The sequence below is a fragment of the Martes martes genome, assembly GCF_963455335.1.
Source record: "Martes martes genome assembly, chromosome: 6".
Classification (NCBI taxonomy): Eukaryota; Metazoa; Chordata; class Mammalia; order Carnivora; family Mustelidae; genus Martes; species Martes martes.
This window is the reverse complement of record NC_137893.1, coordinates 65803220-65824045: the sequence shown is the minus strand read 5'-3', so window position 1 is coordinate 65824045 and position 20826 is coordinate 65803220. Positions and strand designations below refer to the sequence as shown.

The window sequence follows — 20826 nt, the reverse complement described above, 5'->3', positions numbered from 1 at the left end:
ATGACTTAATATACATGTGAAAGGAGTATATGTTTACTGTCTTGCCCAAACTTAACATGGTATTTGTGTTGAACCACTATTCTATGCAAATCTCAACCTAATTTTTACCTCTTCATGATAAAAATACCCAAACTTGTTTTAGGAGATTAAAAAAATTATCTTCTCTGGATTCTCTATTTTTTAAACCTTTTTATTTTTCAGACTTCCCAAATCTTTTTTTTTTTTTTAAAGATTTTATTTATTTACTTGACATGAGAGAGAGAAAGTATAGGCAGGGGGAGCAGCAGGGAGAGGGCAAAGCAGGCACCCTGCTCATTGGGCTTGATCGCAGGACCCTGGGACCATGACCAGAGCCAAAGGCAAGCGATTCACTGACTGAGCCACCCAGGCACCCCCCAAATCTAACTTTTTAATGAAAAGAATTAGAGAATAAAATGCTTAAATGTAAGGAACACATTAAAATACATGGTTTAATTCTCAAATTTAAATCTAGAAATGAATGTATGAAATAATAGAAAAAAAAATATTGGTTTCGGGCTCCAGTTTCTGGCACAGAGTTCCTAAAACCCTGTGATTTCCTAAGTGATAAAACTACTAGGAGGGTCTTTTGTTCTAGTATTTGGTCTTTGACTCTGGTTCCAGACACTGAGTTCTTAACATATCTTGGAATTTCCTGGGTGACAGAAATGTCTTTTGTTCTGCTGAAGTGACTCTTGGTATGCTCTTTCTCTCCAGAAAGACCAAGCCATGCTTAGAAACTTGGAATTTTTAGCCCATCCCTCATTTTCCAGAGAGGGGAGAGGGGCTAGAAATGAAATTATAATTGACCATGCCTACCTGAAGAAACCTCCATAAAACTCCCCATCATATGGGGTCTGAAGAGCTTTCAGGGTGGTGAACACATGGGAATGCTGGAGAGCAGTGTGCCTACAGAGGTCATGGAAGCTCCAGGACCCTTCCCACATACTCTGCCCTATGCAGCTCTTCCATCTGGATGTTTATCTGTATCCTTTATAATAAACTGGCAAATAGGAAGTAATTTGTTTTCCTGAGTTCTTAGTGAGCTGCTCCAGCAAATTAATTGAACCTGAGGAATTGTCATGTCTCCAATTTATAGCTGATTGGTCAGAAACACAGGTAACAACCTGGACCTGCAACTGACATTGGAAATGGCAGGGGTGGGGGCAGGGAGAGCAGGTGAAGTACTGTGGGACTGAGTCCTTAACTTGTGGGATCTGCCAATCTGCTACCAACCACAGGTACACTGTGTCAAAACGGAGTCAAATTGTAGGACATGCAGCTGGGATCGCAGAGAACCACTTGGTGTGGGGAAAACCACAGCACATTTGGTGTTAGAAGTGTTTCAGGTATTGGTAGCAGTGCAAGAGTAAAGGAGACACTTGGGAGAAAAACTGGCTTTCCTAACACAAGGACTTTTTCTAAAATTTCCAGGAATGAAATTCCGTAATTTTAGTGGCCTACTGTGGCCTGTACCACTCCTCCAGTCAAGCCAATCTCCCAAATACTGTCAAAATAACAATACTTGATTTGCTATTATCCAGTTTTGGAATGATGTGAAGAAATAATTACGAGCATTAAAAACAAATTATTAAAAAAAAACTGTCCAAAAAACGGCATACCATTATTCTATCTAAATCTCAAATATCCAAACTTTTTTTAGGAGATTAAAAAAATTATCTTCTCTGGATTCTCTATTTTTTAAACTTTTTTACTTTTCAGTGAACAAATGTTCTAAGATATATCTGACTGTAATTATTACCTTACTTGTATAAAATTATTCTACTAAACATAATTAATAAACTTTAGCTTGGCTGCCCTTATATTCATCTAGGGTAGGGGATATTAATAATTAAACAAACAAATAAACAGTTTCATGGCATTAATAAGTTGACAGAGGAGTTTGAAAACTCAATAATATAAGATCAGAGGTTGAGGCAATACTACGTAAAGCTGAAAAAAAGGAAAGAAGGAAGGGAGGGAAAACAGGGAGGAGGAGGGAAGATGGGAGGAAGGGAGCATGGCAGAATGGAAGGAAAGGAGAGAAAGCAGAAAGAGTTGTTTTTCCCTGAGGGAATTCATAATTGAATTCACAAAGACAGGCAGAATTAATGATAATTTAAGGAAGAGTAGGCCCAATTATATCACATGCCAGGTATGAATATAAATATGTTTGGGAACATAAGAAAAACAAATTAATTATGTTTATGAGGAATAATACAAAGCTTAATGGAAACAGATTCCAGCTAATACCATTTCTGATATACTTCAATCCAACCCCAAGCAAAGAAAGGAGCAAGGAAATTTGTAAATTATAAATTCATATGTAGATATTTTAAGGGCTCTATCAGTTCAGAGCGATACAAGACTTCTAATACCAGTTACTATCTTCGAGCAATCGGATGAGAACTCTCAGCTTCTCATCATCAAATCTGTATCTAAGTAAGCATCTACCCAGTTTCTACCTACGTGCCGATCAGAAGGGATGCAAAATCCCTTCTCTTAAGGCCAGCGTCTCCGTGAGCATTCAGGACTACATCTCCTCTCACTTTTTCAAGGACTTGAGTCCAGCAATTACCATCTCCATGGTAATTCTTCTCCATCACCACTGAATTATTCCAATCAGCAGCTAAGTATGCTTTAATATTGTCCACTTAAGATTCCTCTTCAGTCCCTGTTTCTTTGCTCCCCAGTCAAAATTTATGGGCTTCCATTTTGTCCTTGACCCACTTCAATTGTGCTTTTGTCTCTGTCACATATTGAAATGGTTTTCATCAAGGTAACCAAAGGACACCATCAAGCCAAATACAATTGTCAATTTTCTATCCTCATTTCCTCATTTTCTCAGTACCATGTGACAGTTCACCACTCTTCTTTCTTGAAATACTCTCCTCTAGGCTTCCCTGACATCCCCTTCTCCTGGACGAGAGCCTCAGGTTTTTAGCTGTCTCTCCCCAGGTGATCTTATCCAATCTGACAGATTAAAAATATAGAGCACTAGCCCTGACTTTCCTGAGTCTTGAGACTCAGAAATTCAATTGTCTATTACACAACTACATCCATGTCCCAAACTCCACTCCTAAAATTGCTCCCTCCACTCCATCATTCCTCTTTAAAAAGCACTACTAGCATCTGTACAATTGCTGGAAGTGACAACAGTTTCTTCACTTACACCGCATCCAACCCATCACCGAGCTGTGTTAAATTTACTTCCAAAATGTATCACAATTCCGTCCATTGCCTGCATCTTCATTATTGCCACTGTTAAATTAATTAAACGGGAGGCCAAGAGTCTGAGGCAGTTCTAATGCCATGGTGGCTGGGCTTACAGGCTACAGAAACAAGCCCAAATCTAAGACTGTAAATACCTCAAGGTTACAAAATCAAAACCTAAGGACAACCAATCACCAACAGCCAAATAGGCTTTAAAATATGGCCAATCTATAATTTCCTTGCTTTGTTTCAGCCTTTCCTCTATAAAAGTCTTTCCTCAGTTCCTGCCTATGGAGCACTTCTAACCACTTCCAGTTTGGGACTATGCCATTCAAATCAATTTTTTTGTTTAAACTTACTTATTTATTAAAAATTTTAATAGGTATCTGTTTATCTTTTATCATTCTTAGTCCAGGCTACCATCTCTTCTTGGATTACCATAAAAGTCAGCCAACTGATCTCTCTACTTGGAAGACTTATTCCCCTTCTAAAATCTATTCTCACATTCTCCCCAACTTAATATCTGCTTCTCTGATTAAACCTACTTCTCTGATTAAACCAAATATCAAAATCTTTACTGAAGGTTTAGCAGAACATGTTACCCTTAAATATGCCTCTTTGGCATAAGGATTATTTTAAGAAACTGCAGATACTAGAGAAGCTCTGAGAACAAGTACAGAAGCTGCCCTTTAACAAGAGAAATTTACATTAAAAAGGGGGCCTCTAGTTGGAAGAGAGCTGTGCTGAGAAAACTTTTTCACCTCCTTCGTTTACCAAACAGTTCCTCCTCTCAGCTTCCCCTCTCAGCCTTCCCATTTTGAAGCCCCGACCCCTATTCCTTTCCTCCAGTAAAGATGGCAGAAAAGCCTCAACTGCCTGGCAGCTTTGTGGTCTCCTATCTTTGTGGGGCTCCCATATGGACATAATTATTTTTCTTGTATTAATTTTTCTTAAGTCAATTTAACTCTTAGACCAGCCACAGAATCTAGGACAGAAGGGAAATTATTCCTCCCCTGCATTTCCACGCTAACAGACATGCATGAGCTCCTGATCACCTCTCCAACCTGGCCATCAAACACTGCTTCCCCTTGCTTGCTCACTATTACTACTTATACACAGTGCTCTTCTTTCTGCTCTCCAGCATGCCAGTTATCTCTCTAGATGAGGACTTCTTCAGGACAGGACCTGCTCCTTGTCAAGTGTTTCTCTCAGAGAGGTCTTTAAGGAGAATACTTTACTACGGGCAGCCTTAGCTACCAGTCACTCTCTGTCCCAGGGGACTATTTTTATTGTCTTCAACATCACTTGCTATCTGAAATTGTCTTATTTCCTTTTTTATGTTTGTCTCCCTATAACAAAATGTGCCTATACACTGTTATATCCCAAACACACATGCACATGCACACAAACACACCATACTTAGTAGGCACGGATTAAAAAATGTTAACAGAAAAAAGGAATGAATTTTCAACAACATAAAACTTTGGCTGGGATTCAGGGAAGAAGAAACTTGGATACTTGGTAAAAATTTACTATCCTGGTTGTAACAGAAGAGAAATGCAGAAATATACTCTGCTTTCAAGATTAAAGACTTTTGACAATGGTGCTCAGACCATTCAATGGGGCAAGAATATCCTTTTCAACAAATGGTGCTGAGACAACTAGACAGCCACATGCAATGGGATAAAATTAGACCTCTACATCGCATTATACATAGAAAAACATGAACTCAAAATAATCACAGACCTAAATGTTAGAGTTAAACATATTAAAATTTTAAAAAAAGGAAGTAAATCTTTGGAATGTAGAGTTCGGGGCAATGGTTTCTTAGATACGGCGCCACAATCAAAGTGACAAAAGAAAAAAACAGATAAACTGAATTTCATAAAAATTAAAATCTTTCTGTTTTAAAGGCCACCATCTAGAAAGTGGAAAGACAACTCATGAAGTGGAATAAAACATTTGCAAATCATCTATCTGATAAGAGACTTATATCCAGAACATACAAAGAACTCTAAAACGTAAACATTAAAAAAACAAAACAAAACAAAATTTAAAGAATGCACAAAGGATTTGAACAGATATTTCTCCAAGTAAGATACACAAATGACAGGTCAAAAATGTTCAGGGCCATTAGTCATTAGGGAAACACAAATCGAAAAGCACAATGAGGTATCATTTCTTACCCACCAGGATAGCTATTTCCTAAAAAAGACAGAAAATTACAAGTGTTGGCACAAATGGGGAGAAACTGGAACCCTTATACATTCCTGGTGGGAATATAAAATGGTATAACTACTTTGGGTAAGTTTAGTAGTTTTAGAAAACATTAAATGCAGAGTTATCATATGCCCTGGCAATTCTGCTCCTTGATATATATCCCAAGAAATGAAAACATATGCTTACACAAAAATGTGAACACACATGATCATAGTAGCATTGTCTGTAATAGCCCCAAAGTGGAAACAACCCAATGTCTATAAACTGAAGAACTGATAAACAAAATGTAATACATTTATATAATGGAATCATATATGGCAATTAAAAGTAGCATTTATAACATGTGACAAATGGAGGAATTATGAAAATCTTATCCTAAGTGAGAGAAGCCAGTTATAAATGACCACATATTATTTGATTCCATGTATATAAAATGTCCACAATAGGCAAACCCACAGAGACAAAAAGTGTTTTAGTGGTTACCAGGAGTTTGTGTGTGTATGTGTATGTGTGTATGTGTATAAACATACAGGAATAAGGACTGCTAAGAGAAACAGGATTTCTTTTTGGAGGGAATAAAAGTTTCAAAATCAAATAGTAGTGATACTTGCACACTTTGTTATCAGGGTAAAAACCAGTAAATTGCATACTTTAAAAAGGTAAATATTTTGGTATGTGAATTATCTCTCAATAAAATGTATAAAAAATAACTAAAGTAACTAGTAAGGTTAATCTTTCCAAATAGCTAATTCCCAAATATGTCACTGTATTTTCTTTTAAAGATTTTATTTATTTATTTGACAGACAGAGATCACAAGTAGGCAGAGAGGCAGGTAGAGAGAGAGGAAGGGAAGCTAGCTCCCTGCTGAGCAGAGAGCCTGATGTGGGCCTCAATCCCAGAACCCTGGGATCATGACCTGAGCCGAAAGCAGAGGCTTTAACCCACTGAGCCACCCAGGTGCCCCTGTCACTCTATTTTCAATGAGCATTTATTTTACTTTTGTTTAGTACTTAGGATACAAAGATGAATAGAACAAGATCCTTCATCCACAGAGAGGTTCCAGATTAGCAGATAAGAGTTTCCATAAACCTTTGCCAAATACATGCAGAACACTTTACTACCTGGATATTCAGAGAGTTTTATAAAAGAAGCGTGTGTATTTATTTGTTAAAGAGAAATACCTCTGAATTGCTAGTCAGAAAATCAGTTATTTTTTGGACTTTGGTTTTATATACTATGTATATTTAAGAAGATTCAGCAATCTTAGAGTTATAATCATCATACTAATCATTGCTATCAGGAACAAGTTTCCTGAACATCTGCAGCCCAAGTCAGAATATAGCTTGTTCTCTTCCCCTCCCCCGCCATCTTCCTTCCCCTTGTCTATATTCCATTATCTTGTTTGTGATGATTAGGTAAAAAAGTGATGGGTCCTCAACGATACTGGACAGCTCAGTGACAGGGTGAGCCCAGTATTTTCTGCCATGTTTCCTCCATAAGATGCCCCATGTGAAAAGAAATAATAGCCTACTACTTACTTCTGTATTCCAAGTGCCTGCCACATGGGAGTAAATGTCTACTAAATAAAAAAATACTTCCGCTGCACTGTTATTACATAAAGCAGTCTCTGAACATACAAACACAGTCTAATTCTGTTCTGAAGGTCTCATCCTTTCACCTCGTGACAGATATAATTACATTTCATAAATGAATGAATATCTAATTATTCAACTGAATTTTGGGAATAGACAGAAGAAGAGGGAAGGACAAACGTGCCATTCCAACTCTTTTAAATTAACATTTATTTTCTTGAGAACTGAGTTAAAGGTTGGATATAAAATAAACTTGCTTATAAAAGGAAGAAAGCTGCTGTGTTAAAAGCATCTCAGATACAATTTTGTTTTAATTATTTAATAATCAGAGCCTTTTTATATGCTACTATTTTTAGATTAACTTTGGTGTCTTGAGGAAATAATTTAATATCAATAAGCCTCAGCTTTTTCCTTTCTAAAGTTGGAATAACAATAATATCTAATTTGTGTCTCAGGATTGCTACATAGCTAAATGGGAAAAGAAGTGTGAAACATTAAATAAATAATAATAATAATAAATAATAAATAAATAATCAAGAGCATTACCAGCACAGTCTATCATTGCTATTCATGTGCAGCTTACATGCATTTCAAGGCTTACACAATTTAGTCAGCATACGTCCACTAGAACTGTACTGGTGTCTCTTACCTATTAAGTATCATATATAATTTTTTTTTCAGAGGATCAAATGACTGTGCAGGTCCTTTACTAAAAGTATATCCCTATCACTTAATATTCTTAAATCTTCAAAAATAGGAAGGTACTTGCTAAATTCTCAGATTCCTATATATAATTCCTTGATAAATTCAAGTTCAAATAAGGAAAATACACATCTGATTAACTTTTGTAAAAGTCCTATTTAAAAGTATGAATGGTACATTTCAATTCTTTGGTACATCGCAGTCAAAGCCATGGTTTTCAAGTTTTCTTCTTTTTTTTTTTTTTTAAGATTTTATTTATTTATTTGAGAAAGAGAGAGAATGAAAGAGAGTAAACATGAGAGGAGGAAGGTCAGAGGAAGAGAAAGAGACCCCTTGCTGAGCAGGGAGCCCTATGTGGGACTCGATCCCAGGACTCCAGGATCATGACCTGACCCGAAGGCAGTCACACAACCAACTGAGCCACCCAGGCATCCAAATTATCTTTCTTCTAATAAAAATTATTTACCTTTGCAGCACAGGCTTGTATCACCTCCTAAAAGAAAAACAATACACTAAGCAGGGAAATATTCATAATATCTCTTTAATACAATTATCAACTCTTCTCAATATATCCTGATATTAATCTTTTAATAACCAAAATCAACATTTGGGAGAGTTTCTTCCTTACCCTATACCTGTCACTCTGTAGTGTGAATTAAAGAGAACCAATGAGTTCTTGGTAAATCTACCCTGCCACAACAAAAGGCACTGAGAAAAAGACCCTGGAGGGCCTACATGTATCTGTCTCAAGAAAGACATATGGCTTCAATAAATTTAATGACAAACAATAATAATAAACTGGTAAACGCTAAAATTCTACCAGAGCACTAACAAGTTTCAAAGACACACCCAGATTTAATTGCCATTTATAATTATCTCCATAAATAACAATGCCCACAAATATAATTCCCACATTAATAATTTATTTCATAGGAAATCTAAGAATAAACCTTACTGAGTGGCAAAGTATATGATCCATATTGAAAGAGCTATAGGAAAGAACTGCCAATAATTCATGGGACAAGGCCAAGAGAAGATCACTTCTGAAAAAGAAACTAGTAAAGGTCAACATATAATGAATGATTTGAAAATCTGCTGCTAAGGAGACAAAAAAAAAATACTCAAGTCCAAAAGGGTTGGCTAGGATGTATCATCAGTGTACAAAAGAACTAGAGAAAAGAAAAACGGTAATGATGAATGTGGAGTTTAGGAAAAAAGAAAACGGAAAGAGGAACATCAATTTTTTATCCAAAAATTTCTAAGGGAGAGACATTCTGTCTAATGGATATTAGTAATTTGATCCCTAAAAGGAGAAGGTGAAGCTGACTGGTCATGAGGTCTGACTGCCTGAACTGAATCTCAGCTCCAGTGCCTGCCATCTCTGTAACACGGGCAATACAGCAGGGGCTCTGGAAACCTCAGCTTCAAGTTCCATAAAATGGGGGTAATACTAGCACCCACATTATACAATGGTTTTGAGGATTAAATATGGTGGACATGTAAAGCAATTAGTCCAGGAACTCATTACGCCAGTTATTACTCATAATTATACAGATGTTGGTTAGCACCAAACAAGCATTATTAGGTGAAATCTCCTATAGGGCAAAGAAAATTAACCTTTTTTTTTTTCCAAGCTACCATAAAATGTCTTTAAACCCATCTAATCCCTATTCCTATGACTCTGCTTAATAATCAACTCTGTAACCATTAACCTGGGTTTCAGATTAATTTTAAAAAGGGAGAGTAGTCTTGAGTGGGCAGGCAACTGGAAAGATATACCTTTGACTATAAGATTTTTTTTTTAGGCATATAAATAAATTTTTTTTTAAGATTTTATTTATTTATTTGCCAGAGAGAGAGAGAGAGTGAGCACAGGCAGACAGAGTGGCAGAGGGAGAAGCAGGCTCCCTGCGGAGCAAGGAGCCCGATGTGGAACTCGATCCCAGGACGTTGGGATCATGACCTGAGCCGAAGGCAGCCGCCCAACCAACTGAGCCACCCAGGCGTCCCTATAAATAAATTTTTTAAGACTGATTACTCCTAGTAGGTAACCTAGATTCTGAGCAAGTCCGGATGCACTGACAGGAACAAATTTTAAAACCTTAGAATGAATTTTGTCAATGCTCTCAAGATACTGTCTACCTAGGAGATCCTATCTGGGCTGCAGGATGCCTTCCAGGGACTGCTATTTCATCAACACAGTCAAACCTGTTCTCTCTCTCTCTCTCTCTCTCTCTCTCTCTCTCTCTCTCTCCGTGTGTGTGTGTGTGTGTGTGTGTGTGTGTGTGTTATATAAGCCACCATACAGTACATCATTAATTTTTGATGTAGTATTCCGTGATTCATTGTTTGCATATAACACCCAGTGCCATGTAATCCGTGCCCTCCTTAATACCCGTCACCAGTCTCACCCATCCTCCCACCCACCCTCCCTTCTAAAACTTTCCATTTGTTTCCCAGAGTCCATAGTCTCTCATGGTTCATCTCCCCCTCCAACTTCTCCCCCTTCATTTTTCCCTTCTCCTGTCCTCCATGCTATTCCTTATGTTCCACAAATAAGTGAAACCATATGGTAATTGACTTTCTCTGTTTGACTTATTTCACTTAGCATAATCTCCTCCAGTCCCATCCATGTTGATGCAAAAGTTGGGTATTCATCCTTTCTGATGGTTGAGTAATACTCCATTGTATATATGGACCACATCTTCTTTATCTATTCGTCTGTTGAAGGACGTGTGGCTCTTTTCACATTTTGGCTATCATGGACATTGCTGCTATGAACTTTGGGGTGCAAATGGCCCTTTCTTTTCACTACATCTGTATCTTTGGGGTAAATACCATCTGTATCTTTGAGGTAAATACCCAGTAGTGCAATTGCCAGATCATAGGGTAACTCTATTTTTAATTTTTTGAGGAACCAATTCATGGAAACCAAAGAGAACAAAGACACATCGATCCAAAGCCTATGGGATATGGCGAAGGCAGTCCTAAGGGGAAAATACACAGCCACCCAAGCCTTACTCAAAAAAAACAGAAAAATCCTGAATATGCAAACTATCTCTAAACCTTAAAGATCTGGAGAATCAACAACAAATTAAGTCTAACCCACACATGAGAAGGGAAAATTAAGATTAGAGCAGAGATCAATGAATTAGAAACCAGAACTATAGTAGAACACATTAATGAAACTAGAAGCTGGTTCTTTGAAAGAATTAACAATATTGATAAGCCACTGGCCAGACTTACCCAAAAGAGAAGAGAAAGAACCCAAATTAATAAAATGATGAATGAAAGAAGGGAGATCACGACTAACACCAAGAAAATAGAAACATTCATCAGAAATTATCATCAACAGCTATATGCCAATAAGTTAAGCCACCTAGAAGAAATGGATACATTCCTAGAAACCTATAAACTTCCAAGACTAAAATAGGAAGAAACTGACAACCTGAGTAGAACAATATCTAGTAACGAGATTGAAGCACTGATCAAAAGCCTCCCAAAAAACAAGAGTTCAGGGCCTGATGGATTCCCTGGGGAATTCTACCAAATATTCAAAGAAGAAATAATACCTGTTCTCCTTAAGCGGTTTCAAAAAACAGAAACAGAAGGAAAACTTCCAGACTCTTTCTACGAGGCCAGCATTACTTTGATTCCCAAACCATGCAAAGACCCCATCAAAAAGGAGAATTTGAGACCGATATCCCTGATGAACACAGATGCCAAAATTCTCAACAAGATCCTAGCTAATAGGATTCAACAGTACATACAAACCTCTTATGTAGGAAACAGCAAAAGGACTACATGGTAAAGCTACAGAGAACACAGAATTCTCTATTTTTGTATCCTTTACCCATTAATGAGTAAACGCCTATTAAACGCCCATTGAACTAAATTGGTTATGCAATTCACACACACACACACACACACAGAGCCACACCCCCATACCTTAAGCTTGCACTATATTTTATTTAAGAAATTCCTACTGTGGTTACAAAGAAAGAAGTATCTCCAGTAATACAGAATAATACAGAAGTAACTCTATATTATAGAAATAATTTATAATACAGAAGTAATCAAGTCTTCTCTATTATACTTCTCTGTTAGACCAGTATTATAGTCTTTAATGAATTAAGTAATAACCTGACAAAAAAAATTGAGAATCTACCAAAATAAATTACAGGAAACAAGAAAAAGGTTTTGTGACAAAAGGTAAAAATCCAGTCAACCTCAAATGTTTGCAAAATATAAAAAGAACAGAGCTGCCATGGGAATAAAGATAACTTTTGTTTTTTATTCCCATACATGTTATATACCCACTGCAGATAACATTTGGAAAAAAGTTCAGTGAATTGTCTCAATGTGGGAAAAATACAGTTTTTCAAAAAACACAGCAAACAAAGTTTTCAAATCCAAAGGCAGCCTCAATCTACCTCTATCCCAATGCAAATGGATATACTTTAAATAATTTTTAAAAAGAAAGATGTGGTAAAAGCTAAATAAATTACTGATTCTAAGAGAAATGAATTTTTCTCTTACAATAAATTACCAATGTGCTTCCCCCATGCCTTTGATGTCATATCTTAAAAAATATCTTTCTGATTTTTCCTTTACATCTGCTTTCTTTTGTTCATATATCCTTTCATTTACCTGAAGATGACAGCTATGTAAGATGATGGAAAAGAAAGCTACAAGACTGAGTTGATTCCAGGATGTTAACTTTTATAGTGTGAAGATCAACAGATTGTAGGAAACCTGTTCTTTTATCTGTAAGTCAGTTTCTCTTAAATCTGCAAAATCATTTTTTCATGTAAAATTTTAGACAGAGGACACTTCTTTTCTTCCTAGTGAAGAAAGATTTTCCTCTAATTTTCAAAACTCAATTTGTCTACTTCTACTTCTTTTTAAAAACTGGAACATCATACATTATTCAATTAAATTAAATGTTAAAAAACACAGAATTACAACACTGAAATAAACTTACTAATTCATAGTGTATATTCTAAAATTTATACCGAGAAGAATAAAAATATTTCTCTGATATTCCAACTAAACCTGCAGTCTGATATACCTGAAATTCTAATTTTCTCAAGAGAGAAAAGGAAAGAAAGTAAATACAGTCCTAACTAAAGGTGCCTCAGTGTAGCTCCTGACATGTTTGGTTTAAAACTGGTCAAGATTCCTATCAAAGGAGGAGAGAAAGGGATAATATTTATTAAGTGCCAGGCACTGTGCCAAAAGGTGGGAACACAACGAGGAACAAGTCTGCACAGTCCCTGTCTTCAAGGAGCTCAAGGCTAACTCTAACTAAAAGTACTATTATGGTCAAAGAGCATAAATATTTTTAAGGATATTTAAGCTTCTCCATACATCATACCTTCGAGAAAGACTGTGTAGTAATCTATAAATAACAGGATAAATAGCACAATATTTTTAACTAAGCATCCTCCTCCTCATTTTCATAATCTATTTTCCAGTTTTATGGGCAACACCTGGTTTTTGAGGCACTTATTTTCTTGTAGTGAGATAACAGACCTTTTAAATACGCTTAAGGAATATTTGTATCCACTCTTTTTGGAAGTATGTACTTATTATAATTTTATCCATTTCTTTGTGGAGGTCTAATTTTCTTTATTGTTTAGTTTTGCACATTAAGGAGGCTGTTCCTAACATATTTTATATAAATATTTTCCCAGGTTGGTGTTTGTTGTGCTTGTGTGCGTTGTACATATGCATACATAAGCTTCCAGTTTTAAACAGCAAAACAGGTCTTGGGCTGGTTTTTACAGAAGTATCAGTTCAAGAAAGCATGTAGGTTATCCTAAATTGGTCTATTTACTGCAATGAGTGATGTCAGAACAAACACCACAAAGGAACTATAAAAGCACAAGAAAGCCTATTTTTAAATAATTAACTTACTTTGTTGAATTAGTATTTATTGTCACGGCAATGTGAAACAGAATCAACATTGTTTTAAAATTTCCAACTTCTCAACTGCATAAAATTATTATACATACTGTGACAGAATCGAGTCTCTGTTTCACTTGCTGCATCCTCATTGAAGAACGTTCAGTGTGGACACAGTCATCAATCTGAAAAGAGCCTTGGTGAGGCAGTTTAGGATAGGAGCATAAAGCATCTTGACTTTGGTGTATTCCATGTAATGGAAATGTTCCACTGTAGCATTTGAACATTTCAGCCTCTTGCTGGGCAACTGGAAAAATAAATCTGTAATTAGTTCAAGTCAATACAACAAAAGCACAATGAAATAATTAAGCCATGAAATTACAGCATTAAATAAATGATCAGAAACTACATAATACATTTTAAAAATTGGGTAATAAGAAAACAACATGACTGACAAAATGGGAAGTTTTTAAAATACTATAAAAACACAAAAAAGAAAAAAATAATGTCACATAAAATTTACGTCAGGCAGTATTATCACTGAGCCTTGAAGTCCATGGCAATCTCGGTCTGGTAAGCAACAAGCTGGGATGGGAGCCTAAATTATATATATGTATACAGAAAGTATCTAATATAAAAACTCAAAGGCATACAGAGTAGAACTAAAGGAAAGGCAAGAATAATAAAAATAATTATTTATAAACCCATCTCCCTAAAGCAACTGTTTTCATATTTCTATACCCATCTTAATCTTTATGCATATGTACATTTTATACAAGATACCATAATGTGAATAAAATGTAAAGTTTTTCAATTTAAATACAGACATCTTTCATATCTTTGCTACTCTGTAATTACCATTTTTAAGTCCTTTACAACATCTCATCTAATGAAGCAGTTATTTATTTATGCATTCTTCTATTACTGAATATTTACAATGTTTTTTGTCTTCTCTCATTACAGACCATGTATGTAGGAGTACTTTCATAGTTTAAATTAATTCTTAAAATAATTCTTTCTTTGGATTTAATTATCCAGGATGGAATAGATGGTCAACAGGGTGAATGTTTTTGATGATGATGATGATGACAAGGACAACAGCATATATACTGAACTTTATGGTTTTAAGAGGGCTTTCACATATATTATCTTATTTGATCATTTAAAATAAAGGAATTTGAAAATTTGTAAGCGCCTGTTTGAATATAAAAAGGAGAAAAAAATATACCGTGATCATTTAAAAAGTATTTTAATTATATAATTTTAAATAGAAGGCCTTTCTAAACATAACATGAAAAGTAACTAATATAACCAAGATTTGTAATAGGGAAACAATAGACCAGACTTCAGGGATTCTGTGTACTACTGAAGTTACATACAGAAATATGAATGTGTATAAATGTTTTTGGAAATCAGATCTGTACTTTTATCAGATTTGTCAAAGGACTGCATGAGTCAGAAAATGTTAAGAATTGTCAACATAAAAGATGGACAGATTTTGCTACACAAACATTTACAGAGTCTTCATTAAAATAAAAAAACTATCATAATCAAAATTAAAAAGCAAATGACAAGTAATACAGTTCTTCTAACTCTGGCCAAAGTAAGAGTAAAAAGGACCAGATGTGCCCTCCTGCTTGACATTACCAAAAAGGAGAGAGAATGTATAAAAGGAAGAGATAAAACCATCTTTCTTTACAGATAGGATTATCTATACAGGCGAGGCAAGTGAAGTACATGAGGAAAAAATTTAAGGAGACTTGCTCAATCTCAGGTCCTGGCCCCACTTTGTGTAAGAAATCTGAATGGCATCTAAACAATGAGCCATTAGAACTAATAATCAACTTTAGGCAAGGTTCCAGGATACAAGAGCAGTAAGCAGAAATAACTCTATTTCTATATTCAAGTAATAAAAAGAAATTGGAAATTTAAAAGATATATCATTTACAATGCTATAAAAATATTTCATACTTCAGGAAATACTGATGAAGGATGTGAGGGTGCCTGGGTGGCTCAGTCAGTTAAGCGTCTGCCTTTGGCTCAGGTCATGATCCCAGGGTCCTGGTATCGAGTCCTACACGGGCTCCCTGCTCATCAGAGAGCCTGTTTCTCTCTCTGCCCCTCCGCCTCCACTTGTTTTCTCCTCTCTCTCTCAAAAATAAAAATACTTTTTAAAAAAAGGTGTGAAAGACATGCATACTGAAAACTACAAAACTGCTGAGAGAAACTGAAGAAGAACCTAAAATAAAGAAATATTTTATGTTCATGGTTGGACTAATCAATGTTGTTAAGATACCAATTCTCCTCAAATGACCTGTACATTCAGTGTTATTCCACTCGAAATTCCAGTAGGTCACTTTTGGAGAAATTGTCAAATTCTAAAGTCCACAAAGAAATGCGAAGAACCCAGAAGAGTTAAAACAACTTTGAAAAAAGAACAAAGGGGACTTGTACAACTTGACTTCAAGTCTTACCATTAAGCTGCAGTAATCAAGACACTTCACTATTGGCATAAAGATCAACAAATAGAACAAGAGAACAGAGAAGAACCTAGCATGTATGGACAAGGTGTAAAGGGAATTCCATGTAAAAAAGATAGTCTTTTCAATAAATAGTGTTAGAACAATTAGATATTCATATGTGAGCAAATGAACTTTGATATATACTTTATACCACGTACAAAAATAACTCAAAATGAATCTACATGTAAAACATAAAACCATAAGACACTTTCATAGAACACAACGGAGAATATTTTTGTGAGCTTGGATTAGGCAAAGGTTTGTAGATACAAAACCAAAAATCCATATAAGAAAAAAATTGGTAATTTTGCACTTCATCAAAATTTCAAACATTTGTTCTTGAAAACTGTCAAGAAAGCAATTAGAAGTCAAGACAAAGACTGGGGGAAATGTTTGCAAATTATGTATCTAACTGAGCACCGCTTGTATAGAGAAAATCTAACTGTTAATTAAAAGTCAATAGTCAGAAAACAAAGAAGCCAATTAAAAAACGGGCAAAAGATTTAAACAGACACTTCACTGAAGAAGATAAATGGATAGCAAATATGTACATGAAAAGATGGCTCAACATCATTAGTCACAAAAGATAAACAAATTAAAACCACTGTGAAATAGCACTGCCCACTTATGAGAGGGGCTAAAATGGAAAAGACGGACCACTTCATATTTAGCAAGTCTAGGAGCACCTGGGTGGCTCAGTGAGTTAAAGCCTCTGCCTTCAGCTCAGGTCATGATCTCAGGGCCCAGGGATCCAGCCCCACACGGGGCCCTCTGCTCAGCAGGGAGCCTGCTTCCTCCTCTCTCTCTGCCTGCTTCTCTGCCTACTTATGATCTCCGTCTGTCAAATAAATAAATAAAATCTTTAAAAAAAATTTTTAGCAAGTCTATGGATATACTGAAACATTCACACACTGCTGGTAGGAAGGTTAAATGGCCTAACCACTTTTTAAAAAGTCTGGCAGCTTCTTAAGAAGTTAAATGGACATCTTCAATGGGATACAGCCCTTCTACTCTCAGGAATTTCTTCAGGAGAAATGAAAGCACGTGTTTATACCAAGACTTGTAGATGCATATTCTTAGCAGCTTATTTCTAATAGTTAAAGCTGGGTACAACCCCAACACCCATCAACAGGTGGGCAGAAAAACAAACTGTGATCTATCAAAAAATGAAACAATACGCAGAAATAAAAAGGATGAACTATTGATAAAATCTAAAATATAGATGTCTCAAAGTAATTATGAGTGACAGAAGCCAGACAAAAAAAGAGTACATGGTATAAATAGTCTCACTTATATACAATTCTAGAGAATGGAGATTAATTCATAGTGATTGCCTGGGGGAAAGAGGAGGTAAGGAGAGATTTCAAAAGAGCACAAAGTAACTTCGAGATGATGGATATGTTATCTTCATTGAGATGATGGTCTCACAAGTGTTTAAATATGTCTACACTTATCAAAATGTACATTTTAAACATACAGTTTATTGCATGTCATTATACCTTAATAAAGCTGCTCACACTAAAAAAAGCAAATGACAAGCTAGTGATAAAAAGGATTAATATTCTTTTTTTAAAAAAAAAAGTATTTATTTGAGAGAGAAAGAATGCATGCATGCATACGCACAAATGGGAGGAGGGACAGAGGGAGAGGGACAAGCATTCCCTGCTGAACGGGGAACCAGATGTGGCTCCATCCCAGGACCTGGAGATCATGACCTGAGCCAAAGTCAGATGCTTAATCAACTGAGCCACCCAGGTACCCTGGGGATTAATATTCTTAACAAGCAGAGTCCCCATAAAATGAATTAAAAATAAATAATCTAACAAAAACAGGCAGAGGGCCACTATAGAAAATTCACAAAAGAATAATTATATGGCCAATAAAAAATGTATTTAACCTCACGAATAAGAAGGAATAAAGGGGGAAAAAAAGGAAAATTAGAAAGTGATGGGTTCTTTTCTGTTTTTTTTTTTTTTTTGCCTTTTTAACTGATTCATTGAACTTCAAGATACTTTTTCCTAAGAAATAAACTGCATAAGAGTAGCCAGGTGTGTACTGAAGTACTGCTTAAAATACTGAAAAAATATGTAACAGCAGAATTGTACAATATTCATTTAATAAAGGGAATTCAGACACTAAAATTATATATAGAAGTATAACTGCCATGATGAAATATTGCTAAAATATTATTAATTGGAGGCAAATAGTTTATAAAGCAATATAATGAATATACAAAAGGATCACTTTTTTTAGTCACAACCTTGGTTGCATCACCCATGAATCTGAGATAGCACTTATTAAAAATATTGGGTCCTTGATCACTGTATTCATGTCCGACTTCATTTACACACTCTAACTAAAGCACAGCTCTGTAATAATGGGCACTCCCTCCCTGCAGACCCTGATGAGGTAAGTGCCGGGCACCACTACTAAGGGAGAAGACCTGCTTACAATCTACCCTTTTAGAGACAGATGTTCGTTCCTCAATACCAATTACTGTTCTCAGATGGAAGTGTAGCTGCTTCTATACTTAGATTTTCATGGGTCTGACTGCTGTTTTTCAGTACATATTTTGGACTTCCTTTCACAGCACTCTCAACAATTTACTCCTAAATATTCAAAGATTGTTTAAAGAACAAGAGAAACTGAAGCTGTGAAAGAAAAGTTCTCTATGAATTGGATATCGGAAAGCTTAACAGTAGTAGATGAGCCAGGGATGAATGAATCAACAGATAAAAATTATGTTATATGATCTTTGCCTTATTTTTTCAAAACCGTCCTTTTAACATTTTATTGTTTTTTATTGTTATGAATGGAAAGTAAAGCTGGATTTAACTATTTAATGGCATTTACTGACTCCATGTTTTTCTATACTTTCTAGTTACCTATTGCCAACCACAATTTCACATTAAGCTCTGAGTGGGTATGCGGAGAAGCACATAAACGTGGATATAAGCAACAGTTATAGAGGAGAGCAGGATTTTGATATTTATCGGATTCATTTTGCGAAACTGTATTTTCTAAGTATTATGCTATGCTAAACATACATTTCTTTTTAAAAAGGAGTTTTTTAAAACTGGTAAAAAATAACAAAAACATTGTCTAAATATTTATTTTTTGCAGTATTATGATACCTTTCAGAAAGAATTAAAGTGGCCTACATGGATGAAGATAACAAAAATAAATGTCAAACAAACTTATTTCTGTTGTTTAAGGGGAATTTTCTAAACAAAAGCCAACTGACTGGATTTCAGGGTTTCACATTAACACCCTACTTTAACTTAACTCCTAGTGCTATAAAGGCAGCCATAAAATAAAAATCTGCAGAAATATTGACAAAGACCTAGTTTTTCAGATACTAGAAACGGAAGCTATTTACAAGTTCTTGCGTTCTTCCCCTCCCTCACCCTCCACAATATATACATCTATCTGTATAACACTATACAAATTATTTCACTGTAAAATAGGTCATAATTGATGCTTTCTGAGATTCCCTCAAACTCAATGCTTCTAACATTTCAAAGCTTTCTAAAACATTTTTACATAGGCCACGACTGGAGTATGATGTTGCAATTAAAGAACTGTATTTCTTCACTTAGTCATTTTCTCTTCTTTAGCTAATTTAACTTCGTACAATTAAAATTCTAACCTAACCTGCTAAAATTCAAAATTTTACTTTATTTATTTATTTTTAAGATTTTATTTCTTTATTTGAGAATGAGAGAGAGAGACAGAGATAACAAGAAAGAGCAGGAGCTGGGAGGAGAGGGAGAAACAGGCTCCCTGACACAGGGCTCTATCCTAGGACCCTGGGATTACGACCTGAGCCAAAGGCAGGTACTTAACTGACTGAGCTACCCAGGTGCCCCAAAACTCAAAATTTTAACACTCTCACCCCATCCATCCACCACTTTTTGAGAAGTGCACTAGAGAGTCTCTGGGAATACAAAGACACCGGCCCCCTCTTGGGGTTTGAATCTTTTAGAGGTCAACAAGAAATTACTGCTATGTGCTAACTGTGGTAACAGTTACAGGATAACTATGTATCCACAAGGGGCTAAGAACATATAGGTAGCAACTACATTTACTTAAAGGAACATTATACCTATCAAATTACTTCCCAATCTACCTACAACTGGCTATAATTGGGGATTCTAAATTTTATACAATGAAAAAAATTCATAAAGTGTTTTCATAACTAATAATCAAATTTTGATTTATAATAAGGTCAGTGCTTTTGGGTATGTTCTGGCCTTAAACAATTATAAGAAATAACGTGGTTTTCTCAGGAGATTTTTATCTTGATAGGAGGAAGAATAGAGGAAATAAGATATTTTAATCTAGAGCCCTTTGCATTGAAGTGAATAAAAGGTTTGTTATTATTAAAACCTATGTTTACTTAAGTTATTGACTTTATAGCAAAGTACAACTAAAAAACCCAAATATTCTTTCTCTTATACTATATAAACAATAAGATTTCCTTTTGGTTCAACACTTAATCCCTTTGTTCAAGATCTATTATTGGACATAGTTCTGTTAATGGGTACAGTCACTTTACTGGATACCTAATTCTTTTACTTATAAATGATTCTATTTCTCATCATAGCATTACCGTAAGCTGGTAGGTCTACTTAATGAGGTTCCCAGCATT

General features: G+C 35.5%; 1 protein-coding gene across 1 annotated transcript in view; it reads right to left on the bottom strand.

Annotated features, from left to right (window-relative positions):
• AHI1 (Abelson helper integration site 1) overlaps positions 1–20826 on the bottom strand; it is a gene marked incomplete at its 3' end in the record, with an annotated part of 222969 nt that overhangs the window by 127227 nt on the left and 74916 nt on the right. The window contains 2 exon segments of the mRNA XM_080806476.1: positions 8213–8239; positions 13764–13960. Of these exon segments, the coding sequence (XP_080662602.1) occupies positions 8213–8239; positions 13764–13960 (224 nt within the window).